Source organism: Oncorhynchus tshawytscha, linkage group LG06, assembly GCF_018296145.1.
Source record: "Oncorhynchus tshawytscha isolate Ot180627B linkage group LG06, Otsh_v2.0, whole genome shotgun sequence".
NCBI classification, from domain to species: domain Eukaryota; kingdom Metazoa; phylum Chordata; class Actinopteri; order Salmoniformes; family Salmonidae; genus Oncorhynchus; species Oncorhynchus tshawytscha.
The window spans coordinates 1,397,303-1,415,266 of NC_056434.1; the positions used below are offsets into that span (position 1 = coordinate 1,397,303).

The 17,964-nt window shown below is 43.3% G+C and overlaps 2 protein-coding genes across 2 annotated transcripts in view; both read left to right on the top strand.

The window, feature by feature from the left end:
- LOC112252010 (tubulin, gamma complex associated protein 5) overlaps window positions 1-2,049 on the top strand; it is a 45,892-nt gene extending 43,843 nt beyond the window's left edge. The window contains 2 exon segments of the mRNA XM_042322798.1: window positions 770-870; window positions 1,368-2,049. Of these exon segments, the coding sequence (XP_042178732.1) occupies window positions 770-870; window positions 1,368-1,414 (148 nt within the window). The 3' untranslated portion in view covers window positions 1,415-2,049.
- Window positions 2,050-13,778: 11,729 nt separating this feature from the next.
- LOC112252012 (cytoplasmic FMR1-interacting protein 1 homolog) overlaps window positions 13,779-17,964 on the top strand; it is a 33,145-nt gene continuing 28,959 nt past the window's right edge. The window contains exon 1 of the mRNA XM_042323677.1: window positions 13,779-13,999. The gene's annotated coding sequence lies outside the window, so the exon portion shown is untranslated. The remainder of the gene's footprint in view (window positions 14,000-17,964) is intronic.

Genomic DNA, 17,964 nt, shown 5'->3' on the forward strand with positions numbered 1-17,964 from the left:
GCTTTGCTTTATCTTGGCCAGGTCACAGTTGTAAATGAGAACTTGTTCTCAACTAGCTTACCTGGTTAAATAAAAGGTGTTCTCAACTAGCTTACCTGGTTAAATAAAGGTGTTCTCAACTAGCCTACCTGGTTAAATAAAGGTGTTCTCAACTAGCCTACCTGGTTAAATAAAGGTGTTCTCAACTAGCCTACCTGGTTAAATAAAGGTGTTCTCAACTAGCTTACCTGGTTAAATAAAGGTGTTCTCAACTAGCTTACCTGGTTAAATAAAGGTGTTCTCAACTAGCCTACCTGGTTAAATAAAGGTGTTCTCAACTAGCCTACCTGGTTAAATAAAGGTGTTCTCAACTAGCCTACCTGGTTAAATAAAGGTGTTCTCAACTAGCCTACCTGGTTAAATAAAGGTGTTCTCAACTAGCCTACCTGGTTAAATAAAGGTGTTCTCAACTAGCCTACCTGGTTAAATAAAGGTGTTCTCAACTAGCCTACCTGGTTAAATAAAGGTGTTCTCAACTAGCCTACCTGGTTAAATAAAGGTGTTCTCAACTAGCCTACCTGGTTAAATAAAGGTGTTCTCAACTAGCCTACCAGGTTAAATAAAGGTGTTCTCAACTAGCCTACCAGGTTAAATAAAGGTGTTCTCAACTAGCCTATCTGGTTAAATAAAGGTGAAATAAAATAAAGGTACCTTTTGTATTTTGCCGCATGTGACAAATCAAATTTGATTTGAATTAACATTGAAAATGTTGTTCCTCTGTCGTTTCCAGGATCGAATCCATTGATAAGATGGAATCTGATTTCAAGAACTGTCACATGTTCCTGGTGACTATACTAAACAAAGCTGTCTGCCGCGGGTCATTTCCACACTGTAAGTTACACACTGATCTGTTAAATTAAGATTTTTGTGTGAGGGGTGTCTGCTGTGAGGGTTGTCTGCTGTGAGGGGTGTCTGCTGTGAGGGGCGTCTGCTGTGAGGGGGATCTGCTGTGAGGGTGAGGGGCGTCTGCTGTGAGGGGCGTCTGCTGTGAGGGTGAGGGGTGTCTGCTGTGAGGGGTGTCTGCTGTGAGGGGCGTCTGCTGTGAGGGTGAGGGTGTCTGCTGTGAGGGGGTGTCTGCTGTGAGGGGTGTCTGCTGTGAGGCGTCTGCTGTGAGGGGCGTCTGCTGTCTGTGAGGGGCGTCTGCTGTCTGTGAGGGGCGTCTGCTGTCTGTGAGGGGCGTCTGCTGTCTGTGAGGGGCCTCTGCTGTCTGTGAGGGGCCTCTGCTGTCTGTGAGGGGCCTCTGCTGTCTGTGAGGGGCCTCTGCTGTCTGTGAGGGGCGTCTGCTGTGAGGGGTGTCCTGATGGTCTTTTCTCTCTTCTCTCTAATAGTGGAGTCCCTTGCCCTGTCTCTGATGGCTGGCTTTGAACAGTGCTGAGAGAAGAACATCTCTTTCTGCTTGCCCACCAGACCACCCCCCAAAAAAAAAACACTGGCTGTGTCCCAAATGGCATCCCTTTCCCTTCAAAGTGCACTCGTTTTGGCCCTATAGGGAATAGAGTGGCATTTGGGATGCATACCGTTTAGTTGTGACTGTTGTTGTTCTGACTTCATAGCACACAAGACTGGTGAATAATGATGTCACACTCTCTCCCCGTTGCTAGTGGAGAAACAGAGCGTGTGTGAAGGGTCTATCCCTTCTCCTAAATCATGGATGCTCCTCTTCAATACCCTCAAGACAATCCAGAGTCTCAGAAGTATTACAGATGTGTGACTGCTTGTAAATATTGTTGACTTTGAAGCTGTTTTATGGTGTTGTCATCCATATGTAGGCTTCCTGCACAATCCTGCTGTTTAGTGTTTTACAACTACGGATTTACATTTGTTTGGGTTTTATTGGATTTAGATTTCTGGTGAGATAATTATAGAATTGTTTTGCATTTGTATATTTGTTAATTGAACAACTGTCAATCCAGAATATCATAATAATGCATGTTTAAATCTCTTGTATTTCCCTGGTGTTAGTTTAGTTCATTGAAATGTACGGAAAATAAACATTAAGTAAATATTCAATCAAACCTGGTCACATTATTACACAATATCATGTTACCGTGGAAACTATTCAGTCACGTTCACTTTTTATTTATTACGTTACAACCTTATTCTAAAAGGGATTGCATCATTTGTTTTCCTCATCAATCTACACGCAATACCCCATAATTACAAAACAATAACAGGTCTATAAATGTTAGCAAATCTTTAAATAAAAAGCAGATAACTTATTTACATAAATATTCTGACCCTTTGCTGAGAGACTCTAAATGGAGCTCGGGTGCATCCTGTTTCCATTGATCATCCTTGAGATGTTTCTACAACTTGATTCAAGTCTACCTGTGGTAAATTCAATTGATTGGACATGATTTGGAAAGGCTCACATACGTCTATATAAAAGGTCCTACAGTTGACAATGCATGTCAGAACAAAAACCAAGCCATCGGGTCAAAGGAATTGTCCGTAGAGCTCCGAGACAGGATTGTGTCGAGGCACAGATCTGGGGAAGGTCCCCAAGAACACAGTGGTCTCCATCATTCTTAAATGGAGGAAGTTTGGAACCACCAAGACTCTTCCTAGAGCTGTCCGCCCAGCCAAACTGAGCAATTGGGGGAGAAGGGCCTTGGTCAGGGAGGTGACCAAGAACCCGTGGGTCACTCTGACCGAGCTCCAGAGTTCCTCTGTGGAGATGGGAGAACCTTCCAGAAGGACAACCATCTCTGCAGCACTCCACAAATCAGGCCTTTATGGTAGAGTGGCCAGACGGAAGCCACTCCTCAGTAAAAGGCACATGACAGCCCGCTTGGAGTTTGCCAAAAGGCACCTAAAGAACTCAGACCATGAGGAACAAGATTCTCTGGTCTGATGAAACCAAGTTTGAACTCTTTGGCCTGAATGCCAAGCGTCACGCCTGGAGCACTGCTCATCACCTGACCAATAACATGAAGCATGTTGGTGGCAGCATCATGCTGTGGGGATGTTTTTCACCGTCAGGGACTTAGAGACTAGTCAGGATCGAGGGAAAGATGAACGGAACAAAGTACAGAGATCCTTAATGAAAACCTGCTCCAGAGCGCTCAGGACCTCAGACTGGGGTAAAGGTTCACCTTCCAACAGGACAACAACCCTAAGCATACAGCCAAGGTGACACGAGTGGCTTCGGGACAGGACTTACAATGTCCTTTACTGGCCCAGCCAGAGTCCGGACTTGATCCCGATCGAACATCCCTGGAGAGACCTGAAAATAGCTGTGTAGTGACGATCCCCATCCAACCTGACAGAGCTTGATAGGATCTACAGAGAAGAATGGGAGAAACTCCCCAAATACTGGTGTGCCAAGTTTGTAGGGTCATACTTGGGCGGAAGGGTAGCCTAGTGGTTAGGGCGTTGGACTAGTAACCGGAAGGTTGCAAGTTCAAACCCCCGAGCTGACAAGGTACAAATCTGTCGTTTTGCCCCTGAACAGGCAGTTAACCCACTGTTCCTAGTCCGTCATTGAAAATAATATTTTTTTCTTAACTGACTTGCCTAGTTAAATAAAGGTAAAATAAATACCCAAGAAGATTTGAGGCTGTAATCGCTGCCAAAGGTGCTTCAACAAAGTACCGGGTAAAAGGTTTGAATACTTATGTAAATGTAATATTTTATAAAAAGGTATATACATTTGAAAACATTTCTAAAAACTTGTTTTTGCTTTGTCATGGGATATTATTGTATGTAGATTGACGTTCCAGCAGGTATATCTCACTGATCATCCCCAAAGCCAACACCTCATTTGGCCGCCTTTCCTTCCAGTTCTTTGCTGCCTGTGACTGGAACGAATTGCAAAAATCGCTGAAGTTGGAGACTTTTATTTCCCTCACCAACTTCAAACATCTGCTATCTGAGCAGCTAACCGATCGCTGCAGCTGTACATAGTCCATCTGTAAATAGCCCATCCAATTTACCTACCTCATCCCCATACTGTTTTTAATTTATTTACTTTTCTGCTCTTTAGCACACCAGTATCTCTACTTGCACATCATCATCTGATCATTTATCACTCCAGTGTTAATCTGCTAAATTGTAATTATTCGCTCCTATGGCCTATTTATTGCCTACCTCCTCATGCCTTTTACACACACTGTATATAGACTTTATTTTTTCTACTGTCATTGACTTGTTTATTATTGGCTTGTTTATTGTTTACTATATGTGTAAAACAGAGATGCTTGTTCTAGGTCCCAAGAAACAAAGAGATCTTCTGTTGAATCTGACAATTAATCTTAATGGTTGTACAGTCGTCTCCAATAAAACTGTGAAGGACCTCGGCGTTACTCTGGACCCTGATCTCTCTTTTGAAGAACATATCAAGACCATTTCAAGGACAACTTTTTTCCATCTACGTAACATTGCAATAATCTGAAACTTTCTGTCCAAAAATGATGCAGAAAAATTAATCCATGCTTTTGTCACTTCTAGGTTAGACTACTGCAATGCTCTACTTTCCGGCTACCCGGATAAAGCACTAAATAAACTTCAGTTAGTGCTAAATACGGCTGCTAGAATCCTGACTAGAACCAAAAAATTTGATCATATTACTCCAGTGCTAGCCTCTCTACACTGGCTTCCTGTCAAAGCAAGGGCTGATTTCAAGGTTTTACTGCTAACCTACAAAGCATTACATGGGCTTGCTCCTACCTATCTCTCTGATTTGGTCCTGCCGTACATACCTACACGTACGCTACGGTCACAAGACACAGGCCTCCTAATTGTCCCTAGAATTTCTAAGCAAACAGCTCCTATAGAGCTCCATTTTTATGGAACGGTCTGCCTACCCATGTCAGAGACGCAAACTCGGTCTCAACCTTTAAGTCTTTACTGAAGACTCATCTCTTCAGTGGGTCATATGATTGAGTGTAGTCTGGCCCAGGAGTGGGAAGGTGAACGGAAAGGCTCTGGAGCAACGAACCGCCATTGCTGTCTCTGCCTGTCCGGTTCCTCTCTTTCCACTGGGATTCTCTGCCTCTTACAGGGGCTGAGTCACTGGCTTACTGGGGCTCTCTCATACCGTCCCTGGGAGGGGTGCGTCACCTGAGTGCGTTGATTCACTAATGTGATCATCCTGTCTGGGTTGGCGCCCCCCCCCCCTTGGGTTGTGCCGTGGCGGAGATCTTTGTGGGCTATACTCAGCCTTGTCTCAGGATGGTAAGTGGGTGGTTGAAGATATCCCTCTAGTGGTGTGGGGGCTGTGCTTTGGCAAAGTGGGTGGGGTTATATCCTTCCTGTTTGGCCCTGTCCGGGGGTGTCCTCGGATGGGGTCACAGTGTCTCCTGACCCCTCCTGTCACAGCCTCCAGTATTTATGCTGCAGTAGTTTATGTGCCGGGGGGCTAGGGTCAGTTTGTTATATCTGGAGTACTTCTCCTGTCTTATTCGGTGTCCTGTGTGAATTTAAGTATGCTCTCTCTCTCTCTCTCTCTCTCAGGACCTGAGCCCTAGGACCATGCCTCAGGACTACCTGACATGATGACTCCTTGCTGTCCCCAGTCCACCTGGCCGTGCTGCTGCTCCAGTTTCAACTGTTCTGCCTTATTATTATTGGACCATGCTGGTCATTTATGAACATTTGAACATCTTGGCCATGTTCTGTTATAATCTCGGCACAGCCAGAAGAGGACTGGCCACCCCTCATAGCCTGGTTCCTCTCTAGGTTTCTTCCTAGGTTTTGGCCTTTCTAGGGAGTTTTTCCTAGCCACCGTGCTTCTACACCTGCATTTCTTGCTGTTTGGGGTTTTAGGCTGGGTTTCTGTACAGCACTTTGAGATATCAGCTGATGTACGAAGGGCTATATAAATACATTTGATTTGATTTGTAACTCTGTTGTTTGTGTCGCACTGCTTTGCTTTATCTTGGCCAGGTCGCAGTTGTAAATGAGAACTTGTCTCAACTGGCCTACCTGGTTAAATAGAGAAATAAAAAACATTTTAAAAAATGAGGGGGAAAAAACATTTGAATCACTTTTGTAATGTAACGAATGTATCATTCATTGAGGAGTGTGTTTAGTCCTTCCCTAGTAAGTTGTTTCCTTTCATCCCTAGTGGATGAAGTCCAAGATTGTCTGTTATATTGACAACATATTTGAGTGACCGCTCTTAACAATGAAAATTACATGCCCTCATAGATGGAGGTCAGGTGGGATCCTTCTAGCCAATGAGTGGGCAGACATGCATATGAAGAACAGGCAATAAGAGACCCAGGACTCATCTTTGTATGTCATTAAGTATGTCACAGCATGGGCAGCGCCATTGAGGCTATTTCCATTTTAAAGTAGTATTTTTTTCTTCATTGGCAGATTTCTCCCAGCTCTTAAGAATCCCCACCCAGTTGACAACTTTAAAATGGTGCAAGCCCACATTGGCAATGTCCATGCTAAAACGGGTCCTTATGACAAGCACAACTAATAGTTGTTTTGGGGTAAATTGCTTTAATGCTTGCGTCCAGCTTTAAATCAAATCAAATGGTATTGGTCACATACACATGGTCAGCAGATGTTATTGGTCACGTACACATGGTTAGCAGATGTTATTGGTCACATACACATGGTCAGCAGATGTTATTGGTCACGTACACATGGTTAGCAGATGTTATTGGTCACATACACATGGTTAGCAGATGTTATTGGTCACATAGACATGGTTAGCAGATGTTATTGGTCACATACACATGGTCAGCAGATGTTATTGGTCACATACACATGGTTAGTAGATGTTATTGCGGGTGTAGCGAAATTCTTGTCTTTCTAGATCCGACAGTGCAGTAGTATCTAACAGGTAATATCTAACAGTTTCACAACATATACCCAAAAACAAGTAAATCTAAGTAAGGAATGGATTAAGAATATATATACAGTAGAAGTCGGACGTTTACATACACCTTAGCCAAATGCATTTAAACTCAGTGTTTCACAATTCCTGACATTTAATCCTAGTAGAAATTCCGTCTTAGGTCATTTAGGATCACCACTTTATTAAGAATGTGAAATGTCAGAATAATAGAGTGATTTATTTCAGCACATTCCCAGTGGGTCAAGAGTTTACACACTCAATTAGTATTTGGTAGCATTGCCTTTAAATTGTTTAACTTGGGTCAAACATTTCGGGTAGCCTTCCACAAGCTTCCCACAATAAGTTGGGTGAATTTTGGCCCATTCCTCCTGACAGAGCTGGTGTAACTGAGTCAGGTTTGTAAGGCCTCCTTGCTCACACAAGCTTTTTCAGTTCTGCCCACAAATGTTCTATAGGATGGAGGTCAGGGCTTTGTGATGGCCACTCCAATACCTTGACTTTGTTGTCCTTAAGCCATTTTGACACAACTTTGGAAGTATGCTTGGGGTCATTGTCCATTCTGGGGGTCATTGTCGCCCAAGTGTGTCTTGAGATGTTGCTTCAATATATTCACCTAATTTTCCTACCTTGTGATGCTATCTATTTTGTGAAGTGCACCAGTCCCTCCTGCAGCAAAGCACCCCACAACATGATGCTGCCACCCCCATGCTTCACGGTTGGGATGGTATTCTTCGGCTTGTAAGCCTCCCCCTTTTTCCTCCAAACATAACGATGGTCATTAATGCCAAACAGTTCTAATTTTCTTCCATGAGACCAGAGGACATTTCTCCAAAAAGTACGATCTTTGTCCCCACGTGCAGTTTCAAACCGTAGTCTGGCTTTTTTATGGCAGTTTTTGGAGCAGTGGCTTCTTCCTTGCTGAGTGGCCTTTCAGGTTATGTCGATATAGGGCTCGTTTTACTGTGGATATAGATACTTTTGTACCTGTTTTCTCCAGCATCTTCACAAGGTCCTTTGCTGTTGTTCTGGGATTGATTTGCACTTTTTGCATCAAAGTACATTCATCTCCAGGAGACAGAACGCGTCTCCTTCCTGAGCAGTATGACGGCTGCGTGGTCCCATGGTGTTTATACTGGTGTACTATTGTACAGATGAACGTGGTAACTTCAGGCATTTGGAAATTGCTCCCGAGGATGAACCAGACTTGTGGAGGTCTACAATTTTTATTCTAATTACTTTAGATTTTCCCGTGATGTCAAGCAAAGAGGCACTGAGTTTGAAGGTAGGCCTTGAAATACAGTACATCCACAGGTACACCTCCAATTGGCTCAAAGTTGTATTTTTACTTATTTATTTAACCAGGTAGGCAAGTTGAGAACAAGTTCTCATTTGCAACTGCGACCTGGCCAAGATAAAGCAAAGCAGTTCGTCACATACTACAACAAAGACTTACACATGGAGTAAAACAAACATACAGTCAATAATACAGTAGAAACAAGTCTATATACAATGTGAGCAAATGCGGTGAGATAAGGGAGGTAAAGGCAAAAAAAGGCCATGGTGGCAAAGTAAATACAATATAGCAAGTAAAACACTGGAATGGTAGATTTGCAGTGGAAGAATGTGCAAAGTAGAAATAAAAATAATGGGGTGCAAAGGAGCTAATTAAATAAATACAGTAGGGGAGAGGTAGTTGTTTAGGCTAAATTATAGAAATGATGTCAATTAGCCTATCAGAAGCTTCTAATGTCACGTTCGTCGTAATGAGGAGACCAAGGCGCAGCGTGGTAAGCGAACATAACTCTTTAATTAAAGAGAGAACACTGAAAAGAACAACGAACAGTGAAGCAATATGGCTAGTGCAGAACAGGCAACTAAACATAGAATAACAACCCACAAACTATCCAAGGAATATTGCTACCTAAATATGGTCCCAATCAGAGACAACGATAAACAGCTGCCTTTGATTGAGAACCAATCTAGGAAACCATATACATATAAGCATATAGACTAAGTAAACCCATAAACATTCAAAAAACCCTAGACAATACAAAAACACACATACCACCCTCGTCACACCCTGACCTAACCAAAATAATAAAGAAAACAAAGATAACTAAGGTCAGGGCGTCTAAAGCCATGACATCATTTTCTGGAATTTTCAAATCTGTTTAAATGCACACTCAACTTAGAATATGCACACTCAACTTAGAATATGCACACTCAATTTAGAATATGCACACTCAACTTAGAATATGCACACTCAACTTAGAATATGCACACTCAACTTAGAATATGCACACTCGACTTAGAATATGCACACTCGACTTAGAATATGCACACTCGACTTAGAATATGCACACTCGACTTAGAGTATGCACACTCGACTTAGAATATGCACACTCAACTTAGAATATGCACACTCGACTTAGAATATGCACACTCGACTTAGAGTATGCACACTCGACTTAGTATGCACACTCGACTTAGAATATGCACAGAGAGTATATGCTTAGAATATGCACACTCAACTTAGAATATGCACACTCGACTTAGAATATGCACACTCGACTTAGAATATGCACACTCGACTTAGTGTATGCACACTCAACTTAGTGTATGCACACTCGACTTAGTGTATGCACACTCGACTTAGTGTATGCACACTTCTGAAACACTGGAATTGTGATTCAGTGAATTATACATGAAATAATCTCTTTGTAAACAATTGTTGGAAAAATGACTTGTGTCACACACAAAGTAGATGTCCTAACCGACTTGCCAAAACTATAGTTTGTTAAAAAGAAATGTGAGGAGTGGTTGAAAAACAAGCTTTAATGGCTCCAACAAGAATATGTAAATTTCCGACTTCAACTGTAGATGCTAGTTGATGGTAGTTATTTTTTATAGTTGGTGTTATCTAACAGTGGTACAGTTGGTGGTATTAATAGTGGTATAGAGATGGTGGTATGTAATAGTGGTATATAGTTGGTGGTATTAATAGTGGTATAGAGATGGTGGTATGTAATAGTGGTATATAGTTGGTGGTATTAATAGTGGTATAGAGATGGTGGTATGTAATAGTGGTATATAGTTGGTGGTATTAATAGTGGTATAGAGATGGTGGTATGTAATAGTGGTATATAGTTGGTGGTATTAATAGTGGTATATAGATGGTGGTATGTAATAGTGGTATATAGTTGGTGGTGTGTAATAGTGTTATATAGATGGTGGTGTGTAATAGTGGTATATAGATGGTGGTGTGTAATAGTGGTATATAGATGGTGGTATGTAATAGTGGTATATAGTTGGTATGTAATAGTGGTATATAGATGGTGGTGTGTAATAGTGGTATATAGATGGGGGTATGTAATAGTGGTATATAGTTGGTGGTATGTAATAGTGGTATATAGATGGTGGTGTGTAATAGTGGTATATAGATGGTGGTGTGTAATAGTGGTATATAGATGGGGGTATGTAATAGTGGTATATAGTTGGTGGTATGTAATAGTGGTATATAGTTGGTGGTGTGTAATAGTGGTATATAGATGGTGATTTGTAATAGTGGTATATATGTAGGTGGTATGTAATAGTGGTATATATATGTTGGTGGTATGTAATAGTGGTATATAGATGGGGGTATGTAATAGTGGTATATAGATGGTGGTATGTAATAGTGGTATATAGATGGTGGTATGTAATAGTGGTATATAGATGGTGGTATCTAATAGTGGTATATAGTTGGTGGTATGTAATAGTGGTATATAGATGGTGGTATGTAATAGTGGTATATAGTTGGTGGTATATAGATGGTGGTATGTAATAGTGGTATATAGATGGTGGTGTGTAGTGGTGGTGTCACGCCCTGGTCTTAGTATTTTGTGTTTATATAATTATTTGGTCAGGCCAGGGTGTGACATGGGGTTATTTTGTGTTGTGTTGTGGTATTGGGGGTTTTAGTAGGCATTGGAATTGTGGCTGAGTAGGGGTGTCTAGCATAGTCTATGGCTGCCTGAGGTTCTCAATCAGAGTCAGGTGATTCTCGTTGTCTCTGATTGGGAACCATATTTAGGTAGCCTGGGTTTCACTGTGTGCTTGTGGGTGATTGTTCCTGTCTCTGTGTTAGTTGTCACCAGATAGGCTGTATTAGGTTTTCATTTCCGTTTGTTGTTTTTGTATGTTTCATATTTATTTTCATTAAAGATGTCTCGATTTAACCACGCTGCATTTTGGTCCGACTCTCCTTCGACGGAAGAAAGCCGTAACAGAATCACCCACCCACACACCACGGACCTATTACACGGACACTATTTGATTTGATTTGATTTGATTTGATTTGAAGCAGCGTGGTGACAAGCAGCGACAGCAGAAACAGCGAAAGGAGGAATGGACATGGGAAGACATTTTGGATGACAAAGGTTGTTACACTTGGGAGGAGATACTGGCTGGAAGAGATCGCCTCCCATGGGAACAGGTGGAGGCACTTAGGAGAGCAGAGGCAGCCGGAGATAGGAGCCGACGATACGAGGGAACACGGTTGGCAAGGAAACCCGAAATTCAGCCCCAAAAATTTCTTGGGGGGGGCTCAGGGAGAGTGTGGCAGAGTCAGGGTTCAGACCTGAGCCAACTCCTCCTGTTTATCGTGAGGAGCAGCGATTGAAGGACTTCTGGACTTGGGAGGAAATATTGGACGGAAAAGGACCCTGGGCACAGCCTGGTGAATATCGACGCCCCAAAGAAGAACTGGAGGCGGCGAAAGTGGAGAGGCACTGGTATGAAGAGGCAGCACGGCGACGCGGATGGAAGCCCGAGAGTCAGCCCCAAAAATGTATTGGGGGGGGGGTGGCTCACAGGGAGTATGGCTATGCCAGGTAAGAGACCTGCACTAACTTCCTGTGCTTACCGGGAGGCTAAAGAGACCGGGCAGGCACCGTGTTATGCTGTGGAGCGCACGGTGTCTCCAGTGCGGGTGCATAGCCCGGTGCGGTACATACCAGCTCTTCGTATTGGCCGGGCTAGAGTGGGCATCGAGCCAGGTAAGGTTGGGCAGGCTCGGTGCTCAAGAGCTCCAGTGCGCCTGCACGGTCCGGTCTATCCAGTGCCACCTCCACACACCAGTCCTCCGGTGGCAGCTCCCCGCACCAGGCTTCCTGTGCATGTCCTCTACCCAGTGCCAGCACCACGCACCAGGCCTTCAGTGCGCCTCGCCTGTTCAGCGCTGCCAGAGCCTTTCTCCTCTCCAGCGCTACCGGAGTCTCCCGCCTGTCTAGCGCTATCAGAGTCAGGTGGTATATAGATGGTGGTATGTAATAGTGGTATATAGATGTTGGTTGGTGGAATGTAATAGTGGTATATAGATGGTGGTATGTAATAGTGGTATATATGTTAGTTGGTATGTAATAGTGGTATATAGATGTTGGTGGTATGTATTAGTGGTATATAGATGGTGGTGTGTATTAGTGGTATATAGATGGTGGTATGTAATAGTGGTATATAGATGGTGGTATGTAATAGTGGTATATAGATGGTGGTATGTAACAGTGGTATATAGATGGTGGTATGTAACAGTGGTATATAGATGGTATGTAATAGTGGTATATAGATGGTGGTATATAGATGGTGGTGTGTAATAGTGGTATATAGATGGTGGTGTGTAATAGTGGTATATAGATGGTGGTATGTCATAGTGGTATATAGATGGTGGTATGTAATAGTGGTATATATGTTAGTTGGTATGTAATAGTGGTATATAGATGTTGGTGGTATGTATTAGTGGTATATAGATGGTGGTGTGTATTAGTGGTATATAGATGGTGGTATGTAATAGTGGTATATAGATGGTGGTATGTAATAGTGGTATATAGATGGTGGTATGTAACAGTGGTATATAGATGGTGGTATGTAACAGTGGTATATAGATGGTATGTAATAGTGGTATATAGATGGTGGTATATAGATGGTGGTGTGTAATAGTGGTATATAGATGGTGGTGTGTAATAGTGGTATATAGATGGTGGTATGTCATAGTGGTATATAGATGGTGGTATGTAATAGTGGTATATAGTTGGTGGTATATAGATGGTGGTATGTAATAGTGGTATATAGATGGTGGTGTGTAATAGTGGTATATAGATGGTGGTATGTAATAGTGGTATATAGATGTTGGTTGGTGGAATGTAATAGTGGTATATAGATGGTGGTATGTAATAGTGGTATATATATGTTAGTTGGTATGTAATAGTGGTATATAGATGTTGGTGTTATGTATTAGTGGTATATAGATGGTGGTGTGTATTAGTGGTATATAGATGGTGGTATGTAATAGTGGTATATAGATGTTGGTGGTATGTAATAGTGGTATATAGTTGGTGGTATTAATAGTGGTATATAGTTGGTGGTATGTATTAGTGGTATATAGTTGGTGGTATGTATTAGTGGTATATAGATGGTGGTGTGTAATAGTGGTATATAGATGGTGGTGTGTAATAGTGGTATATAGATGGTGGTGTGTAATAGTGGTATATAGTTGGTGGTATGTAATAGTGGTATATAGTTGGTGGTATGTAATAGTGGTATATAGATGTTGGTTGGTGGAATGTAATAGTGGTATATAGATGGGGGTATGTAATAGTGGTATATAGATGTTGGTTGGTGGAATGTAATAGTGGTATATAGATGGGGGTATGTAATAGTGGTATATATATGTTAGTTGGTATGTAATAGTGGTATCTAGATGTTGGTTGGTGGAATGTAATAGTGGTATATAGATGTTGGTAATTTGTAATAGTGTAATTTTTCCTTTCCCCCTTTTCATTATTGTATCACAAACCGTATCGTGATTAACCACACCCTCCTGCACAGTAGGTGGCAGCAAAGTACAAACAAATACACGAATTCCATGATAACAAAGAAGAAAAACATTTTCTTTGGTTCAGTCAGTGGGACAGAAACTCCCTGCTCTGCACAAATCCTCGCCTGCTGCCTCTGTTACATTGACAAGGGAAGAAGATTTCACTGACTACAAACTGGGATATCCTCGCTTTTCATACACCATTTCGTCCCAGGAGCGTCCAGATTGTGAATAGTAGTTTTAGAAGGGTTTTTAATTTGGTTAAGAGGACCAAATTCCCAGGAGAATAACTTGGGGTGAGTAGGTAGTTACTATACTATAGTCAGCTGGGGACATTTACACTGTGTTGTGACTGACGTTATCTATCGCCTCAAACTTTCTGGGATGTTTCTTTATGGGTGTTGTCTTTTGTGTATTCGCCTTGTTTTATTAGTTATGGGTTTTGTGCACAAGAAACGTAGCGTTTTATCTTATTTATACGGCAAAAAATAAATAGGTATGTGTTTATTGTGTTGATTCATGAAAGAAAAGGCATGTAGATAAACCGCACATTCATTTTCCTTGTCTAAAGCTGTGGGCCCGATTTACTGAGCGACTAATCAGACTAGTTAGGATCTTGGCACACGCAACAGGCTGCTCTCCTGCTCAGGAATCAGACGTATATCCGCACTTCAGAGTCAGTCTCATACAGGCGAGTCAAACGGGCAGGAATCAGACGTATATCCGCACTTCAGGAGTCAGTCTCATACAGGCGAGTCAAACGGGCAGGAATCAGACGTATATCCGCACTTCAGGAGTCAGTCTCATACAGGCGAGTCAAACGGGCAGGAATCAGAGTATATCCGCACTTCAGGAGTCAGTCTCATACAGGCGAGTCAAACGGGCAGGAATCAGAGTATATCCGCACTTCAGGAGTCAGTCTCATACAGGCGAGTCAAACGGGCAGGAATCAGACGTATATCCGCACTTCAGGAGTCAGTCTCATACAGGCGAGTCAAACGGGCAGGAATCAGACGTATATCCGCACTTCAGGAGTCAGTCTCATACAGGCGAGTCAAACGGGCAGGAATCAGACGTATATCCGCACTTCAGGAGTCAGTCTCATACAGGCGAGTCAAACGGGCAGGAATCAGACGTATATCCGCACTTCAGGAGTCAGTCTCATACAGGCGAGTCAAACGGGCAGGAATCAGACGTATATCCGCACTTCAGGAGTCAGTCTCATACAGGCGAGTCAAACGGGCAGGAATCAGACGTATATCCGCACTTCAGGAGTCAGTCTCATACAGGCGAGTCAAACGGACAGGAATCATTTTCAAACAAATCATGGTTGTTGACTGACAAACCAATGACAAAAGACAACGTTAAACCAGTGCTCCAAATAATTGACTGTTATATTGAGGAATAGAGATTTCAAAGTCAACATTTTATGATTATTTCTGAACTAAAGTCATGCCCATTGCTCTGCAAAATGAGATGTTAAAGGGGTGGAATGTATTTGAACCAGATCTCTGTTAGGTAAATGATGGAACTAAATGTCTTTGTTGATGTGTGTTGACAAGGGCTGTGCAGTAGGTCTTAGTGACCCTCCAGCAAGGATCTCAGTTTGTGTGTTTGCTCAGCGACTTCCTTCCTAGTATGATCAGGCAAAGCTCAGTAGAGAGAGGGGGGAGAGTTGCTGTTTTAGGAGAAGTGAAAGATTGCATCTGTAGATGGGGGAGGGGGCCGACAGGACCCCGGTATATCTGGGCCCCGGTATATCTGGACCCCGGTGTATCTGGGCCCCGGTATATATGGGCCCCGGTATATATGGGCCCCGGTATATCTGGGCCCCGGTATATCTGGGCCCCGGTATATCTGGGCCCTGGTATATCTGGACTAGAGGTTGACCGATTAATCGGAATGACCGATTAATTCGGGCCGATTTCAAGTTTTCATAACAATCGGAAATCGGCATTTTTAAAATATTTTTTTACACCTTTATTTAATCTTTATTTAACTAGACAAGTCAGTTAAGAACACATTCTTATTTTCAATGACGGCCTAGGAACGGTGGGTTAACTGCCTCGTTCAGGGGCAGAATGACAGATTTTCACCTTGTCAGCTCGGGGGATTCAATCTCCAGTCACTTCTGTAGAACAGAACTTGCGCAGCTGCAATAAGTTAGCAGTATGTCAGAGTGAACGAACCCCCATGTCAGAAATATATAAGGTGTGAAATCACAATAAACTCCTGCTGTCAAAATAACCAGTATGAAACCCCTGTAAATGAATGGACGGACAAGCGGAGTATGTATCCTACCCTCCACCAAAACAAATCCAGAACCAGACCAAGCTGCAGTATAACCCAGGACCAGGCTTCACCAGAACCAGAGTCTTTGGGTGTGAGAGGAGAGTTTATTTCCAATAGAGCCTTTATCTGACCCTAACACTGACCCTGACCCTAACCCTAACACTAACCCTGATCCTAACCCTGATCCTAACCCTGATCCTAACCCTGACCCTAACCCTGACCCTATAACCCTGACTCTAAACCTAACCCTATAACCTGACCCTATAACCCTAACCCTAACACTAACCCTGACCCTAACCCTATAACCCTGATCCTATAACCCTGACCCTAACCCTAACCCTATAACCCTGACCCTAACCCTATAACCCTGACCCTAACCCTAACCCTATAACCCTGACCCTAACCCTGATCCTAACCCTGACCCTAACCCTGACCCCCCTGATCCTAACCCTGACCCTATAACCCTGACCCTATAACCCTAACCCTAACCCTGACCCTAACCCTATAACCCTGACCCTAACCCTGATCCTAACCCTATAACCCTGACCCTATAACCCTGACCCTAACCCTATAACCCTGACCCTAACCCTATAACCCTGACCCTAACCCTGATCCTAACCCTAACCCTGACCCTATAACCCTGACCCTAACCCTATAACCCTAAACCTGATCCTAACCCTAACCCTTTATCCCTAACCCTGACCCTATAACCCTAACCCTAATCCTGACCCTGACCCTGGCCCTAAGACAATCCACGTCCTGCTAGTGCAGTACTGCGTGTCTCTGCTTCCGTGCACAGGAATATGAATGAGTCATTTGACATATGTTCTAACCCTGACCCTAACCCTGATCCTAACCCTGACCCTAACCCTGACCCTATAACCCTGACCCTATCTAGAGAGAGAGTCCTATCTAACCCAACTAGCTAGCTTTACTCCGGTTCCTGTCTGTTAAGGCGTCCGCGTGCTTCCCAGCCGAAACAGTTTGTGCGTTATGATGACATTTAGTGAAGTTCGGAAACAAGCTGAAGTCAGTAGTGGGCGGTCCACCCCCCTCCGTCTGTGATTGGTCAGCAGGGATTCTTCAATTAAGTATTTGTCATTCAATGAGAGACGGCTCATTTTCATGCACATGTTTTCATTGAGAAATACTGAACCAAACATTACTAGTTAGATGTAAAATTGAGCAACTAAGATCTCCTTGGCAAAAAGTTTTAAATGAATGGCAAATTTCTTGAGTTATCTTAGATTCATTCAGACTATTTTGGCTACGGTGTCTCAAAATGGACAAACAGCTTGAAAAACAACAATATAACTAAGGTCTTTTAAGGTAAACATTCGTTCAGGTCGCCAGCTGAACTGAAGCATGAGGACGCATGAGGACGCCTTTACTGCTTTCCAAACTGCACGCTATTCCCTATATAGTGCACTACTTTACACCAGAGTCCTCTGTGTCCACAGAGCCTGTCTGTCTCAGTTAGGGCTAGCTGTGTCCCCAGAGCCTGTCTGTCTCAGTTAGGGCTAGCTGTGTCCCCAGAGCCTGTCTGTCTCAGTTAGGGCTAGCTGTGTCCCCAGAGCCTGTCTGTCTCAGTTAGGGCTAGCTGTGTCCCCAGAGCCTGTCTGTCTCAGTTAGGGCTAGCTGTGTCCCCAGAGCCTGTCTGTCTCAGTTAGGGCTAGCTGTGTCCCCAGAGCCTGTCTGTCTCAGTTAGGGCTAGCTGTGTCCCAGAGCCTGTCTGTCTCAGTTAGGGCTAGCTGTGTCCCCAGAGCCTGTCTGTCTCAGTTAGGGCTAGCTGTGTCTGTCCCAGAGCCTGTCTGTCTCAGTTAGGGCTAGCTGTGTCCCCAGAGCCTGTCTGTCTCAGTTAGGGCTAGCTGTGTCCCCAGAGCCTGTCTGTCTCAGTTAGGGCTAGCTGTGTCCACAGAGCCTGTCTGTCTCAGTTAGGGCTAGCTGTGTCCCCAGAGCCTGTCTGTCT